The sequence below is a fragment of the Geotrypetes seraphini genome, chromosome 4 (assembly GCF_902459505.1).
Source record: "Geotrypetes seraphini chromosome 4, aGeoSer1.1, whole genome shotgun sequence".
Lineage (NCBI taxonomy): Eukaryota > Metazoa > Chordata > Amphibia > Gymnophiona > Dermophiidae > Geotrypetes > Geotrypetes seraphini.
In genome coordinates this window covers 57,124,960-57,152,480 of record NC_047087.1, presented here as the reverse complement: position 1 = coordinate 57,152,480, position 27,521 = coordinate 57,124,960, and the positions used below count along the sequence as shown (strand labels likewise).

Sequence of the window (27,521 nt, the reverse complement as noted above, 5' to 3'; positions counted from 1 at the left end):
TGAATAGGAGTCTAGAATTTGGCAGCTAAAATTTATGAGCATCGAAAACCTGAGGGTGTAGTACAGTACAAGTGGTACAATACTTTTGTGCAAGAAAGAAAAGCAAGTTGGAGTTAATCATATCTGATGATCTAAATGTGGCCTAACAACAAATTAAAAAAAGAAAAGGTAATGGCAAAAGCCAGAAGGATGATTGGGTACATAGGAAGACAAATCACCAGCAAGAAAAGAAAGTGTTAGTGCTTCTGTATAAGCACTCTGGTGAGGCTCCATTTTATGTATCATGTACTAGTGTTGGCAATCTAGTTTTGTTTTTATTTTTTTCAGAAACTTGGTAGGTAGAAGTCAAATTAAGGCTAACTAGGTAAAAACAGTAAAACATTTTAATTGGGTGCAAAAAACTGGAAACTCTTACGTGGTTTTGTTCAATAATATTTTGGGTTTTTTATTTGATAGGTTAATTAATAGTTTGTGACTATTACTACGAATGCAGCACTGTACAAAATCACGAAGGAGACAGTCCCTCCTTGAAGGAGCTTATAATTTAAACAGACAAGACAGACATACAGATGCCATGGGAGGTGGGGAGTAGGGCTATGGATTGAAAGCTATATCAGAAAAGTGGGTTTTAAATCTGCTTTTAAACAACATAAGGGAAAGGGTGTGGCGAAGAAGCTCAGGTAGTTTATTCCAGGCATATGGGGCAGCTAGATAAAAGGAATGAAGTCTGGAATTGGCAGTGGAGGAGAGTGGTGCAGCTAAGAGCAGTTGATCTGAGGAACAGAGTTGGAGAGTGTGGCGCAGTGTTTAGAGCCTGAAGTTTGTGAGTTCAAACCCTGTGCTGCTCCTTGTGACCCAGGGCAAGTCACCAAATCCTCCATTACCCCAGGCAGTGCTCTGATCTGTAGGTTTAGGCCTATATGGAACCAAAGATGACTTTTTTCTGTCATTTTGTCAAAAAAGAAAATCCAGTGCTCACTTACACTTCCTCACTCATCAGTGGTCTGCCAGCGACTGACAACTTTTGAAGGCGGGAAAAAATTCAAGCATGCACATTAGGGTCGCCTACATATGTGCACCAACCCACGCCTCCCATGCAAGAAAAATTAAGGTCTGATACTTTTGAACTGCCCTCGTATAGTGGTGAGAGGGACGTAAGAGGGGCAGATGATCTGTTATGATTCAGGTGTAGAACAGACCAAATGTGTATATAGAACAAAAGGAAATTTAATGTTACATGCCTGATGTGGCCACATTTCAACCAAGGCCTTCGTCAGAGGCAAAACTAGAGAGGAAGAACACAGCGAGCTTCTCTTTAATGTAACAGCTTACCAAAAAATCCAGAGTTTTTAAGCACAAAGAATACACTTCTCACTAGTACAAAAATTTAGCAACAGTAGTCTTGATGCAGTACTCCTTCAACTACTTCCCTGGGTCGAAACGTGGCCCTGTCAGGCACCTGTTATATTAAATTTATTTTTGCTTCATATGCTTGTTAAGCCTGCTCTGTATGCTATCCCCAACATATAGTGGTTTAATTCATGTGAGATTTACTTCATTTGGAACTTTTAATTATGCTACTTGCAGTATCAAGACTTTGGTGTGATATATACCCAGCTGATGAGCTACCAATGGAATGGAATAAGGTTAATAATAATAACGTGATGTTAGAATTCCTTCTTAAGCAGTCAAATATTTTTCCCCAAGCTACCCCTTTATTCTGATTTTTTTTTTTCTTTTAATTTGGTTTTGTTTCTTTTGACTCTGACAAGACTGACCTTCTTTTAAGCAAATGTACTATATTTAATTGTATGACAGATTGCATCTCTCTTTATCATTCCCTAGTTAGGTGTGTTTCTAAAAGGGCTTATGTCATAACAAAGACTGAATTACTTTTTCATCTCACATCACTTTCCACTAAGGCAGTTTGTAGGGCTTCAGTATGGACTTTTGTCCACATAGTTGCTTTCCATGAATATAGGTTTAGGCATCGTATACTCCAGGGTATTTTTAAGATCTGGAATCTACCGCAGTGCATCATCTTAGGTCAACTTTATAAATTTGAAATTGTTTTATGGTTTGTAACAGAGTCTTATCCCATACAAATATTCTTGCATGCCTGCCCACCACCTTTTCCTACACTAAATAAAAGGTTAAAATCAATTTGTTCAATGCTTTAAAGAAGGCCCTTGTGATGGAAATTAGGAGCCATTATGAAGAATAATTGAGGAAATATGCTCCTTTGGATAGTGTCTATATATCAAACTAGGCTAGCTGAAGTAGTACCCTTATTCTTAAATCAATATTAATCTTATTTAATGTGGGGAAATAGTTTGTAATGTAATCTTTCTAAGTCAACATTTATCTGTACACTTAAATATCTTAAGAGTGGATATATAGGGCTCCTTTTACTAAGGTGCGCTAGCAGTTTTAGTGTGTGCTACAATGCCGCACATGCTAAACGCTAATGCCTCCATAGAGCTTACTTTAGTATTTTTCGTTTAGCGTGCTAATCTTTTGCGCACGCTAAAAACGCTAGCACACCTTAGTAAAAGGAGCCCATAGTTTACATGGTAAAGCACTTTGAAGATAAGCCATAGGTTCTGTACTCATGGTGAGATTCAGGATTACTGTCTGTTTTGAATAAATACAAGAGCCGTCTTTTATTGATCATGACAGGAATAGTCATCCAAATGATCACAAGGAACTGGAAATGTTATGACAGACTTAACTACACATTCTGGTGGGCAAGTGTGTGTAATACATATAAATATGAAAGAATGAATGCGGAATGCTTGGGTCTTAGCAATACATTTAATAAAGTATGGAGCCCATTGACTGCATTTGTTAACATACAATAATAGAGATATATCTTTTATTTGTTAAATTTCCTTACACATCCAAGGTGAGGGAGGGGAAAGTATTTGGAAGAGTTTAAAAATATTTAAATATAATATTGTGATAAATAATATCATTTAATATATTAATAATTGGGAGGAGGGGGGAAATGGGATTTTTTTCTTTAATAATGTGTGTAATATGGTGTATTTTATGCAATCTGTTAAAGTTATATTAATTGTAATACACTGTCAAAGCTTGAAAATTAATAAAGAATTTTTTAAAAAAAGGATTACTATCTTTTTCCTTGATTAATTTTTATACCCACATATCAAACTATATTCCTGTTTAATCTCATGTACCTGGAATTGGGTCCAAAGGATTTTTTTTTTTACATACAAAGGAACATCATCAGAATAATGCAATCCAGTGCTCGACTATCCCTACCTTTTACAAAGCCACACTACTAAGCAGTGTGAGCTAAATGCTGAGTCTCCCATTTTATTCCTATGGGCGGCTCAGCATTTAGCTGGAGCTGCTTAGCAGCGCAGCTTTGTAAAAGAGGGGGGAGGGGAGGGTTGCCATGTGCCTGAATATTTAGGATATTGTCTAGTCCAGTGTTTTTCAACCTTTTTTGGGCAAAGGCACACTTGTTTCATGAAAAAAATCACGAGGCACACCACCATTAGAAAATGTTAAAAAATTTAACTCTGCCTATATTGACTATATATAAAGTAATTCTCTTGAATAGGAATCAAATAAACACAAAGAAAGTATTTTATAATTACCTTATTACGAAATAAAAATTATAAAAATTATAAAATACTTTATTCAGTGCGAAACCTGGGCCTGTTTGGCTGAACACAAAGCTGATATTCTGGCTGGAATCGAAGAAAGACACACACGTAGCTCTTCGTCAACAGCTCTCAGTCTCTCTCTGTATTTGGTTTTTATAGCATACAAAAATAGACAAATATACCCTCCATCCTTTTTATTAAACCACAATAGCAGTTTTTAGTGCAGGGAGCTGCGCTGAATGTCCAGCGCTGCTCTTGACGCTCATAGGCTCCCTGCGCTAAAAACCACTATTGCGGTTTAGTAAAAGGTGACCATATTGTAAAATATAGACAGCAGATATAAATTCAGAACTGTGCATAGTAAGTGAAGGGAAGTTTTCATCTCTGGGAATTTACCCAGTTAACTATTAAGTTATTTGGGCAAATTCCTTTGAAAACTGTGGTAATACTGCCTCCACTTTGCTAAATTTAAAATAAAATCATTTTCCTACCTTGTCTGGTGATTTCTGGTTGCACTTTCTTCTTCTGACTGTGCATCCAATCTTTCTTCCCTTCTATCAGCCTGTATGCTTTCTCTCCTCCACACCTCATTCCCTCCCCCAACTTTTTCTTCCTCTCTCCCTGACCTTTCTTTCTTTTTTTCTGTTTCTCTTCTTTCCTTCTGTTTCCCTGCCTGCCCCCTTTCTTTCTTTCTCCCTGCCGTTCCCCAAGCCACTGCCACTGCCGCTGCCATCGGGGAACAGGACACCAATGGATAACAGGCCCCAAAGCCGACGCCGACGCATGCTCTCCCTGACGTCAATTCTACAATCGGAGAGGAAGTTCCGCCCAGCCAGGCAGCGATTGGCTGGCCCGAACTTCCTCTCAGACTGCAGAATTGACGTCGGGGAGAAGAAGACTTATCGGCTCGATAGATTAGATCGCCAAGACAAAGTGAGTCCTGGGTGATCGACTCACTTTGCCTTGGCGAGCTACTGGCGCCCCTGCCTCGGGCCCCCTGTCAGCTCCGGGCCCGGCGGCCCTGCGGCACACCAGGCAACATCTCGCGGCACACTAGTGTGCCGCGGAACAGCGGTTGAAAAACACTGGTCTAGTCATAACAACAAAGAGCTCCATGGTAAAGGCAGATAATAGAAGTGATGAAGGAGATCCTTGCAAAATAAATGGGTCTATGCAACAGCTGTTTCGAGTCATCCAAATTATGAATCAAATATAAAACATTATCACCAAAAATCCCACAGCTCAGCACACAGGAGAGTCCATTTAACACTACTGACTGCCTTCTCAACATCCAAATAGATGAGCAGAGTATTATGAGAGGCATTTGGGATACAGTTATTAGGTTAATAGTCCATCAAATGTTATGTTGTTGGCAGGCCTTGACAAAACCTGCTTGACCTCTGTGGACTAGGGTTAATGTAATTCTTTGCAAGAAACCAGGACTTTTGCAAATAATCTTGTGTTGTAAAGTAATAGAGAAGTATGGTTATATAAGAGCATAAGAATAGCCATCTTGGGTCAGACCAAGATCCATCTAGCCCAGTATCCTGTTTCTACAGTGGCCAATCCAGGTCACAAGTATCTAGCAAAAACTCAAATAATAGCAACATTCCATGCTACCGAACACATAGGTCAAGCCAATATATTTGTTTGTCTCAATAGCAGACTATGGACTTTTCTTTCAAGAACATGTTCAAATCTTTCTTAAGCCCATCTGTGTTAATTGCTACTACCACATTTTCTGGCAATATGTTCCAGAGCTTAATGATTCTCTGAGTGAAAAAATATTTCCTCCTATTAGTTTTAAAAGTATTTCCCTGTAACTTCGCGTGTCCCCCTAGTCTTTGTAATTTTTGATGGAGTAAAAAATTGATTCACTTGTACCTGTCTATACCACTCATGATTTTATAGACTTCAATAATATCTCCCCTCAGCTACCTCTTTTACAAGCTTAAGAGCCCTAACCTCTTCGTGAGGTATTTCATCTCCTTTATCATCTTGATCGCTCTTCTATGAACCTTTTCTAATTCCATGATATATTTTTTTTAGATACAGCAACCAGAATGCAATATTCATAGTGAGGTCACACTTTAGATAAGTACAGAGACATTATAATCTTGCTCTTATTTACCATCCCATTTCTAATAATGCCTAGCATCTTCCTTGCTTTTTTTTGCCACTGCCACACATTGGATGAAAGGTTTCAGCATATTGTCTGTGATGATACAGATCTTTTTTTTGGATACTGTAAGGTAGGCCTTAACATCTGGTAACTGTGATTTAGATTATTCTTCCCAATATGCATCATTTTGTATTTGTCAACATTAAATTTCATCTGCCATTTGGATGCCTGGTGTTCCAATTTCTTAAGGTCTGCTTGCAATTTTCACAGTCTGCATGTGCTTTAAACAACTTTGAACAGTTTAATGGCATCTGCAAAATCACCTCGCTCATCATTGCAATTTCCAGATCATTTATAAATATGTTAAATAGCACCAGTCCCAGTACAGGAGCCCTGTAACACTCCAGTATTTACCTTCCTCTATTGAAAACCCTGTTTTCTGTCCAATAACCAATTCCTAATCCACAACATAACATTGCCTTCAATCCCATGACTCTCTCTAATTTTCTCTGGAGCTTCTCATGAGGAACTTTGTCGAAAACTTTCTCAAAATCTAGCTACACTATATTAACAGACTCTCCTTTATCCACATTTTTGTTCAAGCCTTCAGAGAAATGTAGCAAATTGGTGAGGAAAGACCTCCCTTAGCTGAACCCATGCTGACTCTGTCCCATTAAACCATGTTTGTCTACATGTTTCATTATTTTATTTTTTATAATTGTTTTAGCTATTTTTCCTGACACTGACGTATCCAGTATCACCTTTGGAGCCATTTGTAAAATTCAGTGTAACATTAGCCACTCTCCAATCACTAAAGAAGATTTTAGTGATAAAAAAGTCTACCACATGAAATTGCTGATCTGATGTTAGTGATTTGATAAGTGGAGGCCTGTAGGGGTGATTCCTGCATCACACTTAAGGTTAGGCCTCACTTATGTCAAGCAAGCCTGAACCATCATTCCTGCATGAACCATCTTTGCTGCCTGATGCATTCTGGATGTGTTTACAAGATCTGTGTGTTTCTAGTCAAGGATATCTGCTATTCTTACATGCCCAGCTCCTGTGAACCTGGAGGAGTTATGAACTATGTTATGATCTGTGTTTCTGTGCTTATCATCTATGGGGCCTTCCAAGGCCTCTGCACAAAAAAAGGCTATTCATTTTTGCTGTTCTGCTTTGATTAGTCCATCTCCCGGATCTGCTGAGGCATAATCTAAAGGGTGAGAAAAGGAATTATCTCTTCTTTCAGCTGGGCTAGCTAGAATTGTATTGGTTATAGATAGGAATGTTAGGTTCCCTTGGTGATAAGCTATATTAGATTGCTGCTATTATCAGGACTTAGTATTGTAAGGAATTATACCTTGTGTATAAGAATTAGTCATATTTACTAATTTACTTAGTTATTACTGTATAATAATTGTGTGCTGAAATATTATATGTTTGTATTCAGATATATTGTGAACAATAATTAGTTATTATTTACTGCTGGCTTGTGAATTATATTTTTATATCTATAATAAAATATTTCATGTAGCTTTAGTCTCTGTATTCGTATAAGTTGGCAAAAATCTGAATCCTTGGTGCAGTTATGGGATATCCTAGAAACAAGAGTTGCATGTGACTTGTTTATGTTGCACTAATTAGTTATACCCATAAATCTGCCTACAGGCCGATACAGAGTTAAGAACATAAAAGTACCCTTACTGGGTCAAACTAATGGTCCATCAAGCCTAGTAGCCCATCATCAGGGTGGCCAATCCAGGTTACCAGTACCTGGCAAACCCAAAGAGTAGCAACATTCCATGCTACCAATCCAGGGCAAGCAGTGGCTTTCCCCACGTCTTTCTCAATAACAGACTATGGACTTATCCTCCAGGAAATTGTCCAAACCTTTCTTAAAACCAGCTATGCTATCTGCTCTTACCACAACCTCTGGCAATGAGTTCCAGAGCTTAACTATTCTCTGAGTGAAAAAATATTTCCTCCTATTGGTTTTAAAAGTATTTTCCTGTAACTTCGAGTGTCCCCTAGTCCTTGTGATTTTTGACAGAGTGAAAAATCTATCCACTTGTACCCGTTCTACTCCACTCAGGGTTTTGTAGACTTCAATCATGTCTCCCCTCAGCCGTCTCTTTTCCAAGCTGAAGAACCCTAACCTTTTTAGTTAGTGCCAATTGTCTCCCAGTTTAGTCAACTGATAAGTTGTTTAGCAAAGGTCTTATAAACCCCCCCTAAAAAAAAAACATTTGTTCTTGATATTTTGCCTATTCATATGGCTTTAATCATAAGGGTAACATCTCCATTCTCCTATTTGACTATCAAAGCATTCATAGCTTCCTGAGGTAACATGGGAAGATTTAGCCCATTAAAAATTTCCATCTTCATATTATTACAATTAAGTTCAGACAGTGGCAGTGCCAGCACCCCTCCTCCTCTCTGCTCCCCCCTCTTCTCACTCCTGCCCCCACCGCTAGCGCACCCCCCTTCCCTTCACCCGTACCTCTAGTTGTTCACCGCTGCAAGTAACAACTTAAACACGCTCCTTGCGACCACGTTGGTTCCTGCTGATATCGCTTCCGGGTGCCACACATAGGAAGTGACGTCAGAGAGGATATGGTTGCGAGGAGCATACTAAAGTTGTTGGTTGTGGCAGTGAGCTACTAGAGGTACGGGGGAAGGGAAGGTAGTGCGCTTGCGGCAGGAGGGTTGTGGAAGGAGTGGGGGGGGCAGAGACAAGGGTGGGAGAGGGGCGCCACCACTCTATGCATCTCTCACCCTCACTATGCCTCTGAGTTCACATGTGTAGAGATTTATGTATTTTTACATTTTTAGGCAGGGTATAATTTATTTACACATAAATTAAAACATCAAAACGAATTACAAAACAACAAATCACCCAAAATCATATCACACATCTTAATATACAAACGTTTTGCTCTCTGTCTACACCAAAATAGGCCTGCACAAATAAATGTGCTTTATGTTGCTTCTTAAACATGCTCAGCTCCTTCACTGTCTTCAACCACAAAGGTAATTTATTTCACATTATTGAGCCTATCACACAATGCTGCCTCTTTTATAATATTATAAAATGCAACTCTTGTCAGCAAAAGCACTGTTAATTGTCATGCATATTCTGATCTTGGAGAATGCTGAGATGCATAAAATTGTAAAAATCTGTTTAAAAATGCACAACTACCCACTCCATTCATAGCTTTAAAAATAGGAACCAGTAATTTAAAAGGCACTTTATATAAGACAGAGAGCCAGTGTAAGGATGTCATTAAAGCGGAGACATGATCAAAATGACAAATACCAAAAATCAGACGCACTACAGCCTGTTGCGCTCCCTGTAGTACTTTACACCATCTTTGTGAAACCACAAGATATAAACTATTATAATAGTCCAGTTTTGACTGTACTAAGCTTTGAACCACTAACTGAAAGTCTAACCTAGACAACATTGCCCTAATCTTACCCAACTTCAAATGATAAAAGAAAACTTGCACTAGAATAAACTGCAAAGGTTTCATATATATCTTTATTGTCAAATAAGGAACCATCAGAACTCCTGAGGGAAGGTATTAAGTTGTGTTCCTGATCTGTATGAAGGATATGTGCTAAAAACTAGATAAAACTCATTTGTTAAAGCAAAAGTGGACTATATACTGCTTTGAAGTAGATGATAAGGGGCTAAAAGTTCATAATAGACAAAGCCTTTTGAATAGTTAACCTATGAAATAAGTAATTTTTGTCCTCTCTCCATTGTTTTTCCTGCAGTAAAGTCCAGATTTCTGTACTTCAGTACAAGTTTGATAATGGATTTTATTATGAGACAGTAAAATCTATTAGAGAGATTTTAAGATCTGTTAAAAGATGCATTTTTTTAGTTACCATATGCATTGACTGAAGGTTTAAATTAAAAATAGCAAATGAATTAAAACAGGCTAAGGCAGAAATGAAATTCTTCTCAACTGTACGTGAGCTTGTTGAATATGCACATGATTCATCCTAGCTTCTAAATAATCTAGAATTAACCAAAACTGAAGATGAAAACTGTAGAGCTTCTCAAAAACATATCGGGAAAGATCTTCAAATGCATTTGGTTTTAGGACTGCATGGGATTAATGTCATCCTCCTACGCACTAGAAAGGAAATATTTTGAAAACTTCAGCCCTGAAAAATGAAATTAACAAAATCCTCACAGAACCATGTTCAATAAGAATTGAAGAACCAATGTAAGCTGAATTACACTATGTAACCAATTTTTTTTTTGTTCCTGGGTAATAAGTATTCTTTCTTATGGCCTATGTAACAAAAGTATAGAGAATGACTATCATTACCCTCAAACTTTGCTTTTGTGACCAGGACAATGATATTTTGAAATTTTACCTTTTTTTTGCAGAACATTCCAGATTGATTCCAAGCGGAGTAAACTTAGGGGTCCTTTTACTACTAAGGCACAAATATCCAGAAGATTCTATGTATGTAGCCAATTTATCAAGAAAAGGGGAAAAGTACTTCCTAAAAGCATCAGCTAAAATGTACAATGCCTACAAGGCATATTTTGTCATGCCTGTTGGGGATCAAGACAAACCTTAGGTATCGCATGGGAGCACTGTCAAAAAACTCTGCAAGGTAAGCCAATTTTGTTTCTCACTAGGATGGTAGAATTTTCTGCTATAAAATTTCTTTGAATATTTAATTTTTAAAAATATTTAAATTTTCATTTATATGAAATATGTTGCGAGAATCTCGTACACATTAATCATAGGTGAAATAAATTTATTGTTTTCATTACTACTATTGTATTTTGTTCTTCTACAGGATGGTATAGAGAGGAAAAGAGAGCCATGAAGTCTGCTATTACAAGAATTTTGTGCAAACCCACTGATCACTCAAACAACTGCTTCTTCTGCATGGTGGACCCTTCCAAATGATGAACTGTCAAGTATACATCTTCAATCACATATCTGTACATTTCTTCATCCATCGCTCTGGTGCCACATTGCTCTGAGCTCCCCATATCAACTTCTCCAGAGAGAGAGAGAGAGAGAGAGAGCAGCTGTCTTCAGAAGAGAGCAGTAAGTCAAAAAGTGGGAGAAATGACATAGATCCAGTTTACAATATCATTGGTGCAGCTGATGAGAAAAACCCATACTATGCAAACCATAAAGACTTCAACTTGATCAGAGATCTTAGTCTCACCAAGTCCATTGCTGAGCTTTTGACGTTTAGGCTCAGTGAAAGTGTGCAAGTCACAGATCGGGATGTGTCACCAAGATTTTTCCACCAGCTTCACCCATCAAGAAGGGCTCTGCTTCTGCCACAATGTGACCAGTCTGTGTGAGGCAACTGCAATCATCTGTTACTTGAAATAGTGGTGTGTTTTCATTGACAGCTCATCCAGGAACATCAAAGCCATGGTGCTCCATAATGGGAAGAAGCACCAATCTCTTCTATTGGCTCACTCAGTACACCTCAAAGAGGATTACAACAGCATGAAGACCTTACTTAGGTGCCTTGAAATATGATGAGTATGGCTGGGAGGTTATCAGAAACTACAAAATGTTGGCATTCCTAATGGGTCTCCAAGGCAGTTTTACCAAGTTTCCCTGTTACCATTGCCTTTGGGATAGCAGGGACACAAAGGCACACTACCAAAGGCAGACATGACCACAGTGGACAAAGTTCTCTACGGGGAGAAACAACATAAAATGTGAACCACTGTGGTTGACCCCTGTAAGGTGCTGATGCTACCACTGCAAATCAAATTGGGCCTGATGAAACAAATTGTCAGAGCTCTAGATAAGGAGTTGGCAGCTTTCAATTAAAAGAGGACACGGCATTTTTTAGATATCAGTGATAGGAATAAGTGCAAAAGTGGCATTGTGAGACTCAAAAGGGAAGACATATGTAGCAGCTAATAAAGATAAGGCTGAATTGCTTAACAAATATTTCTGTTCTGTGTTTACAGCTGAAGCGCCAGGAGCAGAACCGCAGAAAACAAAAACAAATAGGGATGGAGGTGTGAGTCTGTGAGGAGCTAGCTAAACTAAAGGTGGTAAAAGTGATGGGACCGATGGTGTACTTCCAAGGTACTGAAGGAAATTAGGGAAGTTCTGGTAGTTCTGCTGGCTGACCTTTTCAATGCTTCTCTAGTACTGAAAGTGGTACTAGAAGACTGCAGAAGGGCGGATGTGGTTCCTCTCCACAAAAGTGGAAGTAAGGAAGTAGGGAACTACAGGCCGGTAAGTCTGACTTCTATGGTAAATAAATTAATGGAAACACTTTTAAAACACTATCGGCAGGTCTTGTCAGACAAATCTGATCAATTTCTTTGACTGGGTGTCCAGAGAATTGAATAGAGGGAGTGTACTAGATATGGTGTATTTACTGTAGATTTTAGCAAAGCCTTTGACAGTGTTCCACATAGACATCTAATAAATAAACTGAGTGTCCTCGATATGGGTCCCAAAGTGATGGATGGGATCAGGACCTGGTTGAATGGAAAGCAAAAGAGGATAGTGGTCAGTGGAGATCGCTCTGAGGAAAGGGATGTTACCAGTGGTGTGTCTCGAGGTTTGGTTCTTGGGCCTGTTCATTTTAAGATTTTTGTAAGTGATATTACTTGAAGAGCTATCAGGTAAGATTTGCCTTTTTGTGGCTGATACCAAAATCTGCAATAGAGTAGATACCCCTGATGATGTGAATAAAATGAAGAAGGACCTAGTGAAGCTTGAAGAATGGTCTGAAATTTAATTTCAGAATGATCTGAGATTTAATGCTAAGAAATGCAAGGTCAGGAAGTTCTTCTTTACCCAGCGTGTGATGGACACCTAGAATGCGCTTCCAGAGGACGTAATAGGGCAGAGTACGGTATTGGGGTTTAAGAAAGGATTGGACAATTTCCTGCTGGAAAGGGGGATAGAAGGGTATAAATAGAGGATCACTGCACAGGTCCTGGACATGTTGGGCCGCCGCGTGAGCGGGCTGCTGGGCACGATGGACCTCAGGTCTGACCCAGCAGAGGCATTGCTTATGTTCTTATGACCTTAAGGTGGCAAAGCAAGATGAAAAGCTAGAAGGATGCTTGGGTGCATAGGGAGAGGTATGGCCAGTAGGAAAAAAGGAGGTATTAATGTCCTTGTATAAGACTAGTGAGACCTTAATTTGAATACTGTTTATAATTCTAGAGACTGCATCTTCAAAAAGATGTAAACAGGATGCAGTAGGTCCAGAGATACTGCTAAAATGGTCAGTGGTCTTTGTCATAAGGTATATGGGGACAGACTTAAAGATCTCAATATATATACTTTGAAGGAAAGGCAGGAGAGGGGAGATTTGATAGACATTTAAATACCTATGTGGCATAAATGTGAATGAGGCAAGTCTCTTTCATTTAAAAGGACGCTCCGGAATGAGAAGGCGTAGGATGAAGTTAAGAGGTGATAGGCTCAGGAGCAATTTAAGGAAATACTTTTTTTTTTTTTTTTTTACAAAAAGGGTGATAGATGTGTGGAATAATCGCCCAGCAGAGGTGGTGGATACAGACGGTGTCTAAATTCAAGAAAGCATGGAACAGTCACTTGGGATCACTTAGGGAGAGGAGGAGATAATGGATGCTGCAGATGGGCAGACTGGATGAACCATTTGGACACTTTATCTCACCTTCAAGACATCTTCCCTAATATGTCTGAAGCAAAGTTGTCTTTGCATTCCATGATCTTCTCTATCTGTGGTCTGACAAAGAATTTTTCAAGAAGCTAACTAGGAAGGAGAAAGCGGCTTGGAACAGGTTTGTCGAGATGATTCAGGGCTTTATAGGCAATCACAAGGCCAAAAACTATGGAGCTTGAGAATCGTGAAGAATTACAGTAAAATGGGCTCTAGGATGCTCATCTTGAGACATTCAAGGACGACAGGAGAATAGTCAGTGGAGCAAGGTGAACGTTTCCACCAGAATATACTGGACTTTGAACGCCACTACCAAGGGCATTATAATGAGAACATGATAGGAGACTAAATCTGGGGGTTCTGAAATTGACTCTGCAGCAGAACCCTTGCCCAGCTTCTATCCTTCCTTCTCTCTTTCCCATTCCTTTTGAAGCAGAACCCTTGAGCCCCCGCCGCACAGCCGAACCCCACTGACCCTCCATCCTTCCCTCTCATTCAAACCCCACCAACCGCGAGTCCTACATACTTCCCTCCAGAGCATTGGCGGACCAGCAGCATTCTAAACAGACTGCTTCGTGGCCTTCTCTCGTCGGGGCTTCCGTGTGCCGTGTTACTGATGACATCATCAGTGATGCGGCAGAGGGAATTACCTGATGAGAGAAGGCCACGAAGCAGCCTGTTTAGAGTGCTGCCAGCCCGACACTGCTCTGGAGGGAGGTATGTAGGGCTCACAGTTGGCGGGATTCGGATGGTTGGTGGGCCAGATTAAAAAACGGATATGGCTCACAGACCATAGTTTGCCCATGTCTGATATAGAGCATGGGCTGTCTATGTGCATGTCTCTTAGAACACTGTAATCTGGGTGTGTCACTTGGTGAAAATAAGCACACCACCTTATGTCTTTATTGTTATAGCATTAGGTAGTGGGCCACTTTTGTGCTAGTATTCTGCAACAGAATCTTGATGCCAAGATGCTGTTATAGAATTAACATTAGTGCATTGCTGTTACAGAATTTCTTTCTTGGTGTTCCTGAAACCAAACTTCCCTAAAAACAATTCTTAGTTGTAAGGTAGAAGTTAAGAATAACCGAGTAGAAAAAGAGAGATGAACAGACCTGTCTTGTATGATAGATTTTATTCACTACATATACTCATAGTGTTTACATATGAATGCCCAACACGGCCATGTTTTGCCCAAGGAGCTACTTCAGGGGCAATCGATTACTGATTCCAGGGTGATGTGAAGATGCATTTTTGATATGATGTCCAAGTATGGGACTAGATATCTCCCAGGAGACACCCAAAAATCAGCAGCTGTAATCAAACAACAGAAATGTGTGACATGTTTCAAAAATTGGTGAAATAACATCTGGGAAATTGGCATCTAGAGAAGGTATCACTGTTGGCTGATAAGTCGCCGTGCATCGAAAATATGCCATGGAAAAACATTTTAAGTATTACTGTGCATAGAGAACATCAGTGATGATGTCAACATGTTTCAGTGGTAACGAAACAGCATTCTTGTGACGTGCTGAAAGTGTGTGTGTCTATAGATATAACACTACTCGTGGAGAAATGTTTTCTTGTGGGAGTGTGGAGATAGAGGAGAGGTAGTGGAGGTAGCAAGCATAGAGATAGATAGCAAGGAAAAAGTGTGATGAGAGGCAGAGATAGGGAGAGGGAGGCAGGAGAGAGGAGAGACAAGATAAGACAGGAGAATATCCCTTAGGAAGGAGGCTCATTACTCCAAGCTCAAATGAAACTATAACTTCCAATAACAAAAGGCAAATTTGAGAGGAAAAAAGATCTCAAAAACCTGCTTAGAAACTGATGAAAAATTTAAGATTTAAGTCTGAGACTTACCCGTTCCAGATTTCAATCAATAAAAAAACCTCTCACATTATCAAACACCCTATTTTGTGTATGCTAGTGATTTTTAAAAATAATTTTTAGATAATTTTTCAAAAACCTATGAAACAGTCTTCATACGCTACTAAAAGAGACTGTGGATGAAAATGTTCTAAATGTTGATTTATTTTGGAAAATCTTCACAATAAAAATTTGTAAAAATATATAAAAAAGATAGTCCACATATGTTGATCCTTTACAGACCCAACACGGTCCGTGTTCACTGGACACGCCTTCCTCAGGGGTCCAGTTGGATATTAAGATATCGGACGACAGATGAAGACTAAAAAACAATTATATGTCCTTAAACAAATCTCTTTTGGATGCCAAGCTGACGATACAAAATCTTTTTGAGCCAGTCCTGTTTGTTTCAGTCCTGTATGTCCTGGAAGAAGCCGACTTGAGTCTGGCGAAATGGGCACCATCGGGATTGGACTGACAAAACTATTTTGAGATAAGTTTGGAGGCTCTTTATTTCTTAGTCAGCTGTTATCTTGAATCATTTAACATTCATTGTACATTTGATTAGGCAGAAAATCTTCATTCAGTATACACAAAAGGATGTATTGAATGTATAGTAGCATATGAAAACAGTTTCATAGGTTTCTGAAAAATTATCTAAAAATTATTTTTAAAATCACTAATATACACAAAATAGGGTGTTTGATAATATGAGAGGGTTTTTTTTTAGGATCAATGATTGAAATCTGGAACGGATAAGTCTCAGACTTAAATCCTTAATATTTTCATCAGTTTCTGAGCAGGTTATTGGAAGTCATGGTCTCATTTGAGCTTGGGCTATCAGTTTGGCTTTCCAATCCATCTCTTTTGTTGGGGTAGGCTACTTACTCCCCCAGGAGACTGAGGCCCTGATACTCCTGTGCCTATGCTACAGGAGGCACATACTCAAACACCTTTATCACCTGCCCCCCCCCCCCTCAGTGTGTCCATGAGGGCCTGAAGGGCCATCCACAGCAGTCTATACAGGTGAGTGTGAAACTGCTTCCCAGGTCCACAGCAATGCTCATGTGCAAGCACTATACATACATGTAGGGCATGGCTCTTAAACATCTAACTGCTCATGTCCTATCAAAGAAGAAAATACCACTGTGCAAAGCTGTCGACATAAGAAACCATCAGGAGCTTGCAGGTTTCCCTTTCCCACCCCAGTTTTGCCATGCTAATATGAGGGGCCCCATAAATGTAAGCCCCTTTTGCTCCCCACTCCCACATAGTCAGAGTAATGTTGGGGCCAGCCATCAAAAATCATACCTGCCTGTCCCCAGTGAACAACCCCATCCAGCACCAAGAGTGCAAATGCTTAACACAAAGGCTACTACACCACCCTGGGGCCCCATGCTTACCTCAGCTCACCACCACCTAGGTCCTACTGGCCATCCCCCTCCGCCCAACCTCCCTGCAGGTACCCTGTTGCTATCTGTCCCATGCCATGTGAGGAGCAGTCTACAGGATGCTTCAACAATCATGTATGTGAAGCCAGGCAGGTCAATCACCTGATCCCATTTTCCAACAACTTATGTCTTGCAGACCCTTTGGGGTGCACAGAGACCTGGAGCTACTGTGGTGCTGCTACAGACGTTTGCTCCTGGAGGATCCTAACCTCATCTGATGCATGAAACTGCATCTCAGGGCTGAATGTAAGTATTCCACACATTATCCTTACAGCCTCACTGTCCTCCATCAGGTTCTCAGTACACAGCAACCCTCCCTTCAGTATGCCTGCAACACCCAGAACTCCAAACAATAAGATGACATGGTATGGCTCAGGGGAGGGGGAGAGGCATTTGCCTGTCAGCAGCCAACAATCAAAGGCCTCAGCGTGACACACTCATATCTATCAACTTTGAGCAGCTGGAAGAAGAAACAAAAGCCATCCCCACAAACATCAACAGTGGGCATATGGTGAGTGGGAGGGAGTCATTGACTCCTGGGAAAGTGTGGGGGCCATAACTTCCTCCCTCCAGTGGTCGTCTAATTCAATCTCAACAACAATTACACTTGGAAGCAGTAAGGAAGAGCTCATTCTCCTGTGCAGGCTATATAGAATGGAACAGACTATCTGTCTCACTCTGACATCAGAAGGACTTGTTTCAGTTAAAAAAAAAAAAAAATTGAAATGTCATTTGTTCTGCCAGATAGAAGCAGTTCTTTGACATTCTTTGTTGTGACTGTTAATGTTTTTGGTTTTTTAAAAAAATGTTTTAATTATGTATGTTCCGGTGTAATCCGCCTTGGATAAAAGCGAAATATAAATAATAAACTATAAACCTTTTTAGTACTTATTTGTTGTTAAAACAGGTCTAGCCCCAAATGTACAAATTGTGTCCTGGATGTTTTCTAAAATGTTTGATTATTGCAGAAAAATATCTAAATCACGCCTAGCCCTGCCCAAAGCACACCTTCAACACACCTTCAGATTTAGATACAGTGCAGACGACCATTATAGAAATCTGCCTAGAAAATGGGTTTCAGAAAGTGACTTGGAAGGATTTGGTGAGAAAAATGTCCATCTGCCCTTTTATGCCACTTTTTGGATGGTTTTCTTTTTTGAAAATGAACCCCGTTATATAACTGGATTTTCAGAAAGATTTGGAAACAGAGTGCATAGACTAGAGTTTGTTCTCTGTTCAGCATGCATCCTGTGCCCCAAACTATATGGCTGAGGCCTTTAGGAGATGCACAAACATCTTCTTCGCAGCAACATGTTACATTGAATGATATGTGACATAAGGGAGATATTAATAAATGTTTAATACTCAAATCTTGATAATGTCATGGTGAAATGAACAGGTTGGCAATAGCAGAGAGATGGTACTCATGTGATACCAGATTTTTAATGTCATGAAATATACAGCTGTGAAAGATTACATACAGATGATAAAACTGTGACATATTACGTCTAAGCTGATGCTAACTGGTACTGCTTTAAATTAGTACAGATAAAAACAATGTGATATCATTTTTAAAAGGTTATGCTAACAGATAAAACTTTAAAATCATACATATGGGCAGATGAAGGGAGGCATTGTAGAGAAAAGCATGGACATTAGGGTGGTTCACAGTAATATGCAAAAAAAAAAAAATCAACCATGTCAAATCTTGTCTCCACAAGGCTTATTTCTGTCCACTTGGTATGTCTTATGTTTCAGCTTGATTAAACAATATTTAGAGGTCATTCCAACATGCACTGTTTGCTTGTGTGTTGTGTATGTAGGTGATTGCGCATAATTAGCTTATATGGTATCATCTAGTTTGTAATCTGCATCTGAAAACTGGCTCATTGGGAAGTTAGAATGTCAACTGTCAATTGCTAGACTGCCACATGAACTGGATGTTCTTTGACTGGTCAATTTTCATCATTTTGATGAAGGAAAACCTTTACTTGAAAGCTGTAAGTTGGCGTATGAGTCGGCAATGACGGTATTGAATCAAGCCAGGATACAAATACAACGCATAGATACTTGTGTTAGGAAGTTTAAGAAACTACACGAACTACACAAATTGTATTTGTCCCTAAAAAAAACTCTCAGAACTAGTCAACAAGAAGGTGATAGAATGAAGAATTCTTTAGAAGTGAACTCAAACAATTTGGTATTTCAAAAACAGATGTTATGACTGAACTTAAAAATGAAGATCGATAATTCTTACAGAAGCAAAGACAGAGCATGTTTTCTTGCTGTATGAGTGGAGTTGACCTTCAAACAACTGCAAGGAAAAGAAAATCATGACAAAAGTGAGGTATGAGGAAAGGCAAACCAAAGTAGTTACCCATATAACATCTAAATTTTCTACAACCTCATCTGGCGAGTCTGAAATTGAAGATGAATATCAGCCTATGAAATCAGTGTCTACTGAGGTTGCTAGTACTATATCATTGACAAAAAACATCTAAGAATATCTTGACATCACCTGTGGTTGTTGGTTTCTCTCTCAGCACCTAGCAGCACTTGCCCTTTTTGATGACAGAATCTCACCAAAAACAAAGCTATGAATGGTGCAAAACGTACAGCAAAACCCACCATTGCCAGACATTCCACGACATCTCATGTGGAACCTGTGACCTTTGAAAGTCTTGCAACACAGAGAACAGTCATTTTTTGATCTCTTTATTGAAGGGAGATCAACAAAAGCAAAAATATTCCTGAAGAAACATCCCACAGAGTGAGTGGTGCAACGATCCAGTTTTTAGGGAACTTCAGAAATATGATACTTTGACAAAAGATGAAGAACAGAAGCAATTTGTTCTTTGGCTAGTGGCCAGCCACTGAGAGAGGTTTCGTCCTGCATCAGAGGTGGCTCGTGTGTCATAGACCGTTGACTTATATTTGTTGAGTGCACAAGAATTACAATATACTCTTAAACTTGGCAATAGTTTAAAAAAAACACAACAAAAAACAGCGAGGTGGGGCAACCCCTAAACTTTGTTTATTTTAAGTAAAATTTTGTGTACTTAGCCAGTGAAGAGACTAGAATTTACTCTTGTGTTCAGGAGACCAGAGTGTAGGGAAATAGTGGGCACTAGCAAGGATGGCCCTGCAGCATGGGGAAAGAATGGATGGCCCTCTATGAGCACCTCAACCCAGTCCACCATAACAACTGGGTCATCAAAGACTCCAATAGCCCCCTCCCCCCCACACACATACACATATTAGTTCTCTGGGAATGGACCTGGGATCAGGGGAGGGGGCCTCTGCTCTGGTGAACAGGAGGGGCATAAGACAGACAAAGGGGGAGGGAAGACGTACAGGTCTTTGAGTCCTCAGCTTCCCATGTGTCCTTGGTGACTAGTGATTGTAGTGTCTCCTATTCATCAGCCAGGATCTGCAGTAGAGCAAGGGGTTCATTGTTACCACTGAGCAGCAGCAGCTCCTCTTCCAAGCACAGGTGGACAGGCAGGAAATGGGGTGGTAGCTTACCTGAAGACAGGAACAGCAGGGAGGTCCAGCAGGCTCTCTAGTATTTCTGTGTTTGACGAGGACAGATGCTGCTACTTTGTGGAAGGTTTCTTGATTTGTGTTTGGAAAGAGATTACCTAAAGGGGAAAGTGTGTATTTATTTTTTGGTTTCAACCCCTGATGTAGCCGTTGGATGAAACATGGCCATGTTGGGTACCTGTATAATATATCGCTCACTTCCTGGTACAGTTGGTCTGCTTCATGTTTTTGCTCCTGAAATGGAAGTGATGGGCTATAGTGATATACAGTGATGTGCAAAAGTCTGGAATCGCTTGTGAATTTCGCATTCTTTCAACTTTCTGGCCTTTTATTTTAATTTTTTTGTAGACCCAATAGATTTGTCTGTGTACCACATTATAAGGGATACATTTGGCAATTGGAATCAACTTTATTCTAGCTTGGCCTTAAATTTCTGAGTTTAAGTTGCTATGTTAATCATTTTCTGCATAAATATTCTTTGGCCCAAAAACTACATACAAAACAGCCTTTCTCAAGGTTACCTACATGAAGGATAGATGACACTTGTGTGTCGGTGATTGCTCAGTATTTGGTGGGCAACCCTCTGTTCTTGATCACCTGTCTGCACCATATTGGCATTGAGTGAACCAGTTTGATGAGGTGAATCATGGGTGACAATGTGGTTCCAAGCTGAAATGAATGACTTAATCAACTCACATTTTGTCCTTTGATAACTCTGGCCATCTTGTGCAACAAGTTTTCTATCGGATTCAGATTTGGCTTGATGATGTTCTGATGCTTCCAATTGATCACCTGTTTGGAGCAATGACAAGGTGTGTTGTCATCTTAGAATAGGAACTGATTTGGAAAAAGCTGATGAGATGATTGCACCATGCACTTTTGTAGTATTGTGATCATCTTGATCTTGTTGACTATTACATTGATGATTTGACAATGTCCAACACCACTAGCAACCATGCAACCCCAGAACATGACCTTCAATTTATGCTTCACAGCGATGTTGAGGTACTCAGGCTTGAACTCCTCTCCAGGACACCACCTCACATAGCTATGGGCCTAGCTACCAAACAGACAGAAGGTGCTTTTATAGCTGAAAAGCACCTTTTCTCACATGTCCAGCTTAAGTGCTTCCGTGCCCACACGATCCAGTTGCGTCTTTTGACGTTAGTCATCAGTGGCTTGTTGCATGCTCTGCAGCCCTGCAGACCAAATTGCAGCTACCAGCGATGAGTTATTGATGAGCTGACACTGACATGACACTCATCTGACTATTCATGCAGTAGCTGAAATGAGGTCAACTTGTGATTGGTCAACGAAATGCATCGAAGAGCACTGTCATAGCTTGGTGATGACGCACATGGACGATCGGATAGAGACTTGTCTACTACTGAACCCGTGACTGTAGCCGATTTTGCTGATGTACAACGCTTTGAAATATGACTTAGCGTTTAATCAAAATTTTTAATAAACTTGAAACTTGAAACTTGAATGACCAGACGGCATGAAAATCCTTCCTCGCTCATCAATGACACACAAACATGCTCCTCCAGCATCAGGCTTTGAGTCTTGTTCATAGTTGATGCAGAAAGTGTATGAAACCCAAAATGCCTGCACTTTATAGGGCTGCCCTGAAACCTAGATGTCTGGACTGTAATTAAATGACAAAAGCAGCCTCCTTATTGGTCAGAAATAACGTCTAATTGGACAGTCTCGATCCAGTTTTGAAGCATGATCTGTAAAAGTTATAGCAGCTATGTTCCAGTATTGACAAAATTGTAAAATTAGAAACAAGTGGTCTTAAAAAGTTGATTCTAGTAGCCAGCTGTATCCCTTTTAATATGATACACAGACAAATCTATTGGGTCAACAAAGAAATTAAAAGGTCGGAAAGTTGAAAAAAATACAAATTCACAAGTGATTCCAGACTTTTGCACCCCACTGTACCGTGACTGGATTCTGAAATCTCTGTATTCAAAAATTCATCATTACTTAGACGTGAGTTTTGTATAAGAATAAATCATTGTTTCTGAAAATCCTTCGTATTTTTCTTTATTTTTAGTAGTCATGATGGTATATTAGTTGTCGTGAAACAACTGAGGGGGAAAAGAGAATGCTAGCCTAAACAAAAAAAAAAAGGAAATAATTTTCTATTAACTGTTAAAACTGAATTCCCCAATATTGATCCTTTCTTGGAGCTCACTATTACTACCTTGTTAGAGAGCCCTATATCAATTAACAGAATGCTAATGATAGTCTGTAGTCATTACTGGCCACTTAAAAGACTGAGATTGAAAACAAAAGCTTAATTTTTCTAATTGTTTACAGAACACAAAAATAATACAAATTCATTATTTTGACTAACACAATTTTGTGGTGAATAAGTCTGCTTATTTTGCAGCTACTATTTTTTTGCATCCTAATCTTATATTTTCTAAAATGCTGCTTGTGGGTTAACTCTGATAAATGAAAAGAGAATGTCATTGCTGTGTAATCGTAAACAGGAATATATCAAACTTAAGATTGAAACAAAAATCTATTTTTCTTTCAGTTTGGAAGTAATAACAGCTACATGAACATGGCAGAAGCAAATACTGCATTTCTTGCTGCAAATGAGGTGCGTGTGTTTTGTCTGTTTGTACTCTGCCATTTTCTTATATAATTTAGCAGACTTTCAGTGGATAAATGAGAGTGAAACATGGAATTTGAATGCAGTTTTTATGAAGCACAAAATAAAGACTTTAATGGGATAGAAAATAACCAGACAGCTCTCTATTACTAGTCAATTTAGTTGCTGGTGAAGCTGTTACTTACATAGCATATCAATGGAAACAAATCTACCTCTTGAACAAAAAAGAAAAAAAAAGACCTAAATAGGAGGTGAAGAATAAGAGACTATCTCCTCCCTCCTTTACAAAACCACAAAAGTGTTTTTTAGCACAAGCCGGCACGCTGAATGCTCTGCGCTGTTCCTGACATTCATAGAGTTCCTATGAGTGTTGGGAGCAGCGCAGAGCACTCAGCTTGCTGACCGCTAAAAAGCGCTTCCGCGGTTTTGTAAATAGGGTGGGGGTGGGGTTGCTCTTTGTTATGGTAGGCATTGGAAGTTAAAATTCTCATTCAGATATGCCATTGGCAAATTAATTTATTTGCATAAAAGACCAAAGTGAGGAAAGTTTGGGAATTTTATGCGGGACTTGCAAATAAGAATCATGTTCTTAGAAGTACTATAGGTCAAAAATCTTGGAATCTTTCTTGGGAAAAGTTGATTCTTATGGAAAATTATGCATTTAGTCTTGGGAAAAGTTGATTCTTATGGAAATTATGCATTTAGTCTCATACCAACAGAGAGTATAGAGCAAGAGATAAGTCATAAGTAAGTGTCCATGTTTTATATTACCTTTTGTCATTAATTTTTGTAATGCCAGCACATGCAATAATAGTATCATCTTCTGATTACATATGTGCAGCTGATTCAAGGTTGAACTTTGAACCAGGTAAAGTTCAATTTGATTTAAATTTGGTTTACGTTTTCCCCGAATGTATGGGGGAAATTGTGCATTTTCCAGCACAATGATATCTCCTTCCTTTTCTTCTCTCTCTTTTCCCAGTAGTACTGTGTTGTCTTCCAGTAATTCTGCAACATTGCACCCATCTTTTCTATTCACTGCTTTTGCTTAAGGTGTGAGAATAGAAGTTATATTGGAGAAAGAGAGTAAGGAAGATGGAAAGAGGGACAACTTGAATAAGAAGGATGAGGGAGTTGGGCTGAGTGCTGTTAGTGGGGAATTTGTAAGAGAAGGTGATGATTCTTGACAATAATTTATTAAAGGGAGAGAGAAAGCAAGGCTTGGTGCTGTCTTTATTAGTTTAATATGGTTTTGAGAGTATCAAAATGTGAGAGGAAATGGACAAACTAATGTGATACCATCAGAAATAGGGTATGAGACTGAAGTGTTAGTAGGAAAGGGCTCAGTTTTGTGAATGGGGTGGGACTCAGTGGCATAGCTAGAACATCAGGGACCCATGGGAAAAATATGGAGGGTCCCCCCTCTCTTATGGCCCATCCCTCTCATCCCACATAATTGACTCCCTCCATACTAAATCCCACTCAGTAGTCTCTCATGATCTCTCATCTCCCCAAACAAACCTGAGGCTCTTTTTAAAGTTTTTAAATGGCATTACCATAGGCTGGAGACTTTTTTCTTCTGCATGCTATTCTGTTTCACTGTTCCTGCCACTCCTCTGGCCTGTCCCGATACGCCTCCTGCTCCTCCCTGTGGGTCCCCAATGCACCTCTCTCTGCCAGTTCTCGATGCTCCTGCTGTTGCTTCCTGATGTTTTTGCTGTTCACTGCTGGCCCCCTTCTTTACCGCTGCATAACTGCCATGTGTACGTAAGTGAGGGAAGGGGGGAGGAAAAAAGCATTCCACTGCTAAGCAACTGCTATGCTTCAATCCCTAGTGCTCCAAGTGGGCTTACAAATGCTCCATTGGGTGAGGAGATACTTTTATGTCTTTGCTGGCCTTGCCAGCCAGTGAGATGCTGCATTCATTTCTTCGGCAAGGAACGCAGCATCTCATTTGCTCTCCCTCTAACTGGCTTTCTAGAAAGAAAAGGTTGCATGTGCAGTATTGTTTTGTACGTGTACTAGCTGCAAACCTTAGGCGCTAGGTCTGATTTTTTAGTCACTATAGTAACCTGGCACCTGAGGTTTGTTGAGCCCTGGCTTAGGGGGCACCCCAAGACTCGGAGGCCCATGGGATTTCCTGCCCATTCCATGTAGTTCCTATGCCACTCAGTGGGATGGGCAACAGGGATTATGAAATATGATGGCACTGAGGTTGAAGTAATGTGAATTGAGGACAGAGCTTTGTTAATGGGGAGCCTATGTAGGAGACAGACAGTAGGCAGGGCTCAGTAGCAGCAGCAAAGTATGAAAGGAAGGAGAAGATGGGTGTATGTGAATGAATGAGAAAACAGTCGGAAAACTGCAACAAAGACAGGAGAAATGGAGAGATAGCGACACTGAATAGATGCTTTTTCCTCAGATAAAGTTCATCAAGCTTATTCAGTGAATCCTCTTTTGCCCCAGCAGTTTCATTGACTTTTGGACTGCCATTTCAATTAGAACCATTCACTGCTGGACTATGACTTCTTGAGCCTTCATGCAGTACCCCTTTTCCCTCTCTCTATAGTCCAGTGAAGAGGGGGAGGGGAACAGTCCTTGGCTAGTTTCCACAAACTCCAGTTCCCTCTGAATCTCTGCTAACCGGCCTCAAGTTGGACTACTAGGTAACACTGTCGAGCAATATCCGAGACACTCTCTTGCCAATGGCTGTGAACTCTGCTCTCAAAACATCCTTGGTCCTAACTTCCTTGGGGAGCAGAAGCTAGAGAATAACACTGGGACAAAGGGCTCCTTTTACTAAGGTGCGTTAGGGCCTTAACGCATGGAATAGCGCGCGCTAAATTGCTGCGCGCACTAGACCTTAACGCCAGCATTGAGCTGGCATTATTGTAGAAACGTACCATGCGGTAATTTTGTGCGTGCGCTAAAAACGCTAGCGCACCTTAGTAAAAGGAGCCCAAAGTTTCTCCCCATCCGGTCCAAAATCTCATATGTACAAAAAAAAAAAAAAAAAGCAAACAATTGTCTTTTATCAAATATGATAGAACCGGTGCAGTGGAGTTCAAATTTGTGAGGACGGGGATCAAAGTTTGTGAAGAAGGGGTTGAGGATAAGTTTCCCCCTCTGGTATTCTCTAGAAGAAGCGCAGCCCAGGAATCAATTTTGTACCTTCCACGTTAATGCACAGCACTTGCCCAAAATGTATCTTTGTGCGAAGCAGTGAAAATTGGGAGGAGAGGAGGGAACCTACCCTACCCTACATATCAAGTGAAATGTGATTATTGAAACCAAATACATATGTAATAAAGTTTTAAAAATACATTTATAAAAAATAATTCAAGTCACTTTAAGAGCACAGGAAAGGATAATGCAACTGAGTGGCCTTGGCATCTGAAACCAAAAGTGACATTTCTTCCATATCAACTATTATTGTTATTGTAAAATAAATGATAACAAACAACTAAAGATAAATGATAGGAAAGGAATCATATTTAAGAAGATTTGATAAAGAAATGTGAATGCTTGAATTAAAGCTGGCACTTTGTAAATGATTTTCAGTAGCCATTGTCTCTTTTTACCCAACAAGATTGCTCAGATAAGCGAGTACTGTTTTGGCACAGGCTCCAGTGTTATTTGTGATAATGATCAGAAACCCCATCTGTAAGGACAACATGTTTCATTCTGTAGAATTTCTTTCCTACATTTGAATCAAACATTGATGAAAGCTCTGCTGCTAGCAGCTGTTCAGAGACAATTTAATTCCAGCTGTGATAATTCACCGTGTCAGACATTGGCTGTTATATGTTGATACAACAGTCCTCCAGATTTGCATTTTTATCAAAAGGAACAAATGTTTTGAACGTTTTGGTGCAGATGTCATTCAACTATGTAGTCACCGTCTTTTGGCAAGAAAAGTATAACCATTTTAAAAATAGTTATATAGAATTCATTTAAAGCAAACCTACATTTAAAATATATTTATAATAGGAATGTGTTGCATTTTTCATGCAGATATGTCCTCCAGAATTTCTTCCATACCTTTAGAAATCTGAATTGCACTGTACTGTGGATTACTGGTGTTTGTTCTAGGGATTTTCTGCCTCTATATTGCATTTATATTAACCAGATTTTTGGGTTATCTTTATCTTTCTTATTGCACTTACAGAAGCAGCAATGGTTTGAGGATTGTTTCAAGGTACTTCACATTCTTGTAATCTTTCCTCTTGTGTTTGTTACATCACCTCCTAAATACTATAAATGAATCATAAATAATACAGCAACATCTTGATATGTAGATTATTTATATATATATATATATATATATATATATATATATATATATTGCCATGTGACTGACATGAATTCTTTTTTTATTATTCTAAAATTTAAAAAAAGCTTTTAATTTTCCCTTCCATTGTGAAGCTAATACACGCAAGTTCATATCTGAAAATAAATATGTTCACCATAGAACTTTATGTACATAAATAAAAGTACTGTTCACTGAAAACAAGCAAATTCATTGAAGTCATACAAGTAGGGTGACATGAGAGTACTTAGCACTGAACAGACGGTCTGATCCAGAGCTTGCTTCATTG

At 39.5% G+C, this 27,521-nt stretch overlaps 1 protein-coding gene across 6 annotated transcripts in view; it reads left to right on the top strand.

The window, feature by feature from the left end:
* Nucleotides 1-27,521, top strand: part of TOX3 (TOX high mobility group box family member 3) — a 317,190-nt gene that overhangs the window by 190,331 nt on the left and 99,338 nt on the right. For 3 of the 6 annotated variants that reach the window (XM_033940241.1, XM_033940239.1, XM_033940237.1), the window contains 2 exons: nt 22,846-22,911; nt 27,092-27,121. The exons of 1 other annotated variant lie outside the window; for it this stretch is intronic. In XM_033940241.1, coding sequence (XP_033796132.1) covers nt 22,846-22,911; nt 27,092-27,121 — 96 coding nt within the window. The remainder of the gene's footprint in view (nt 1-22,845; nt 22,912-27,091; nt 27,122-27,521) is intronic. 2 more of the 6 variants (XM_033940240.1, XM_033940238.1) reach the window with 1 other exon arrangement.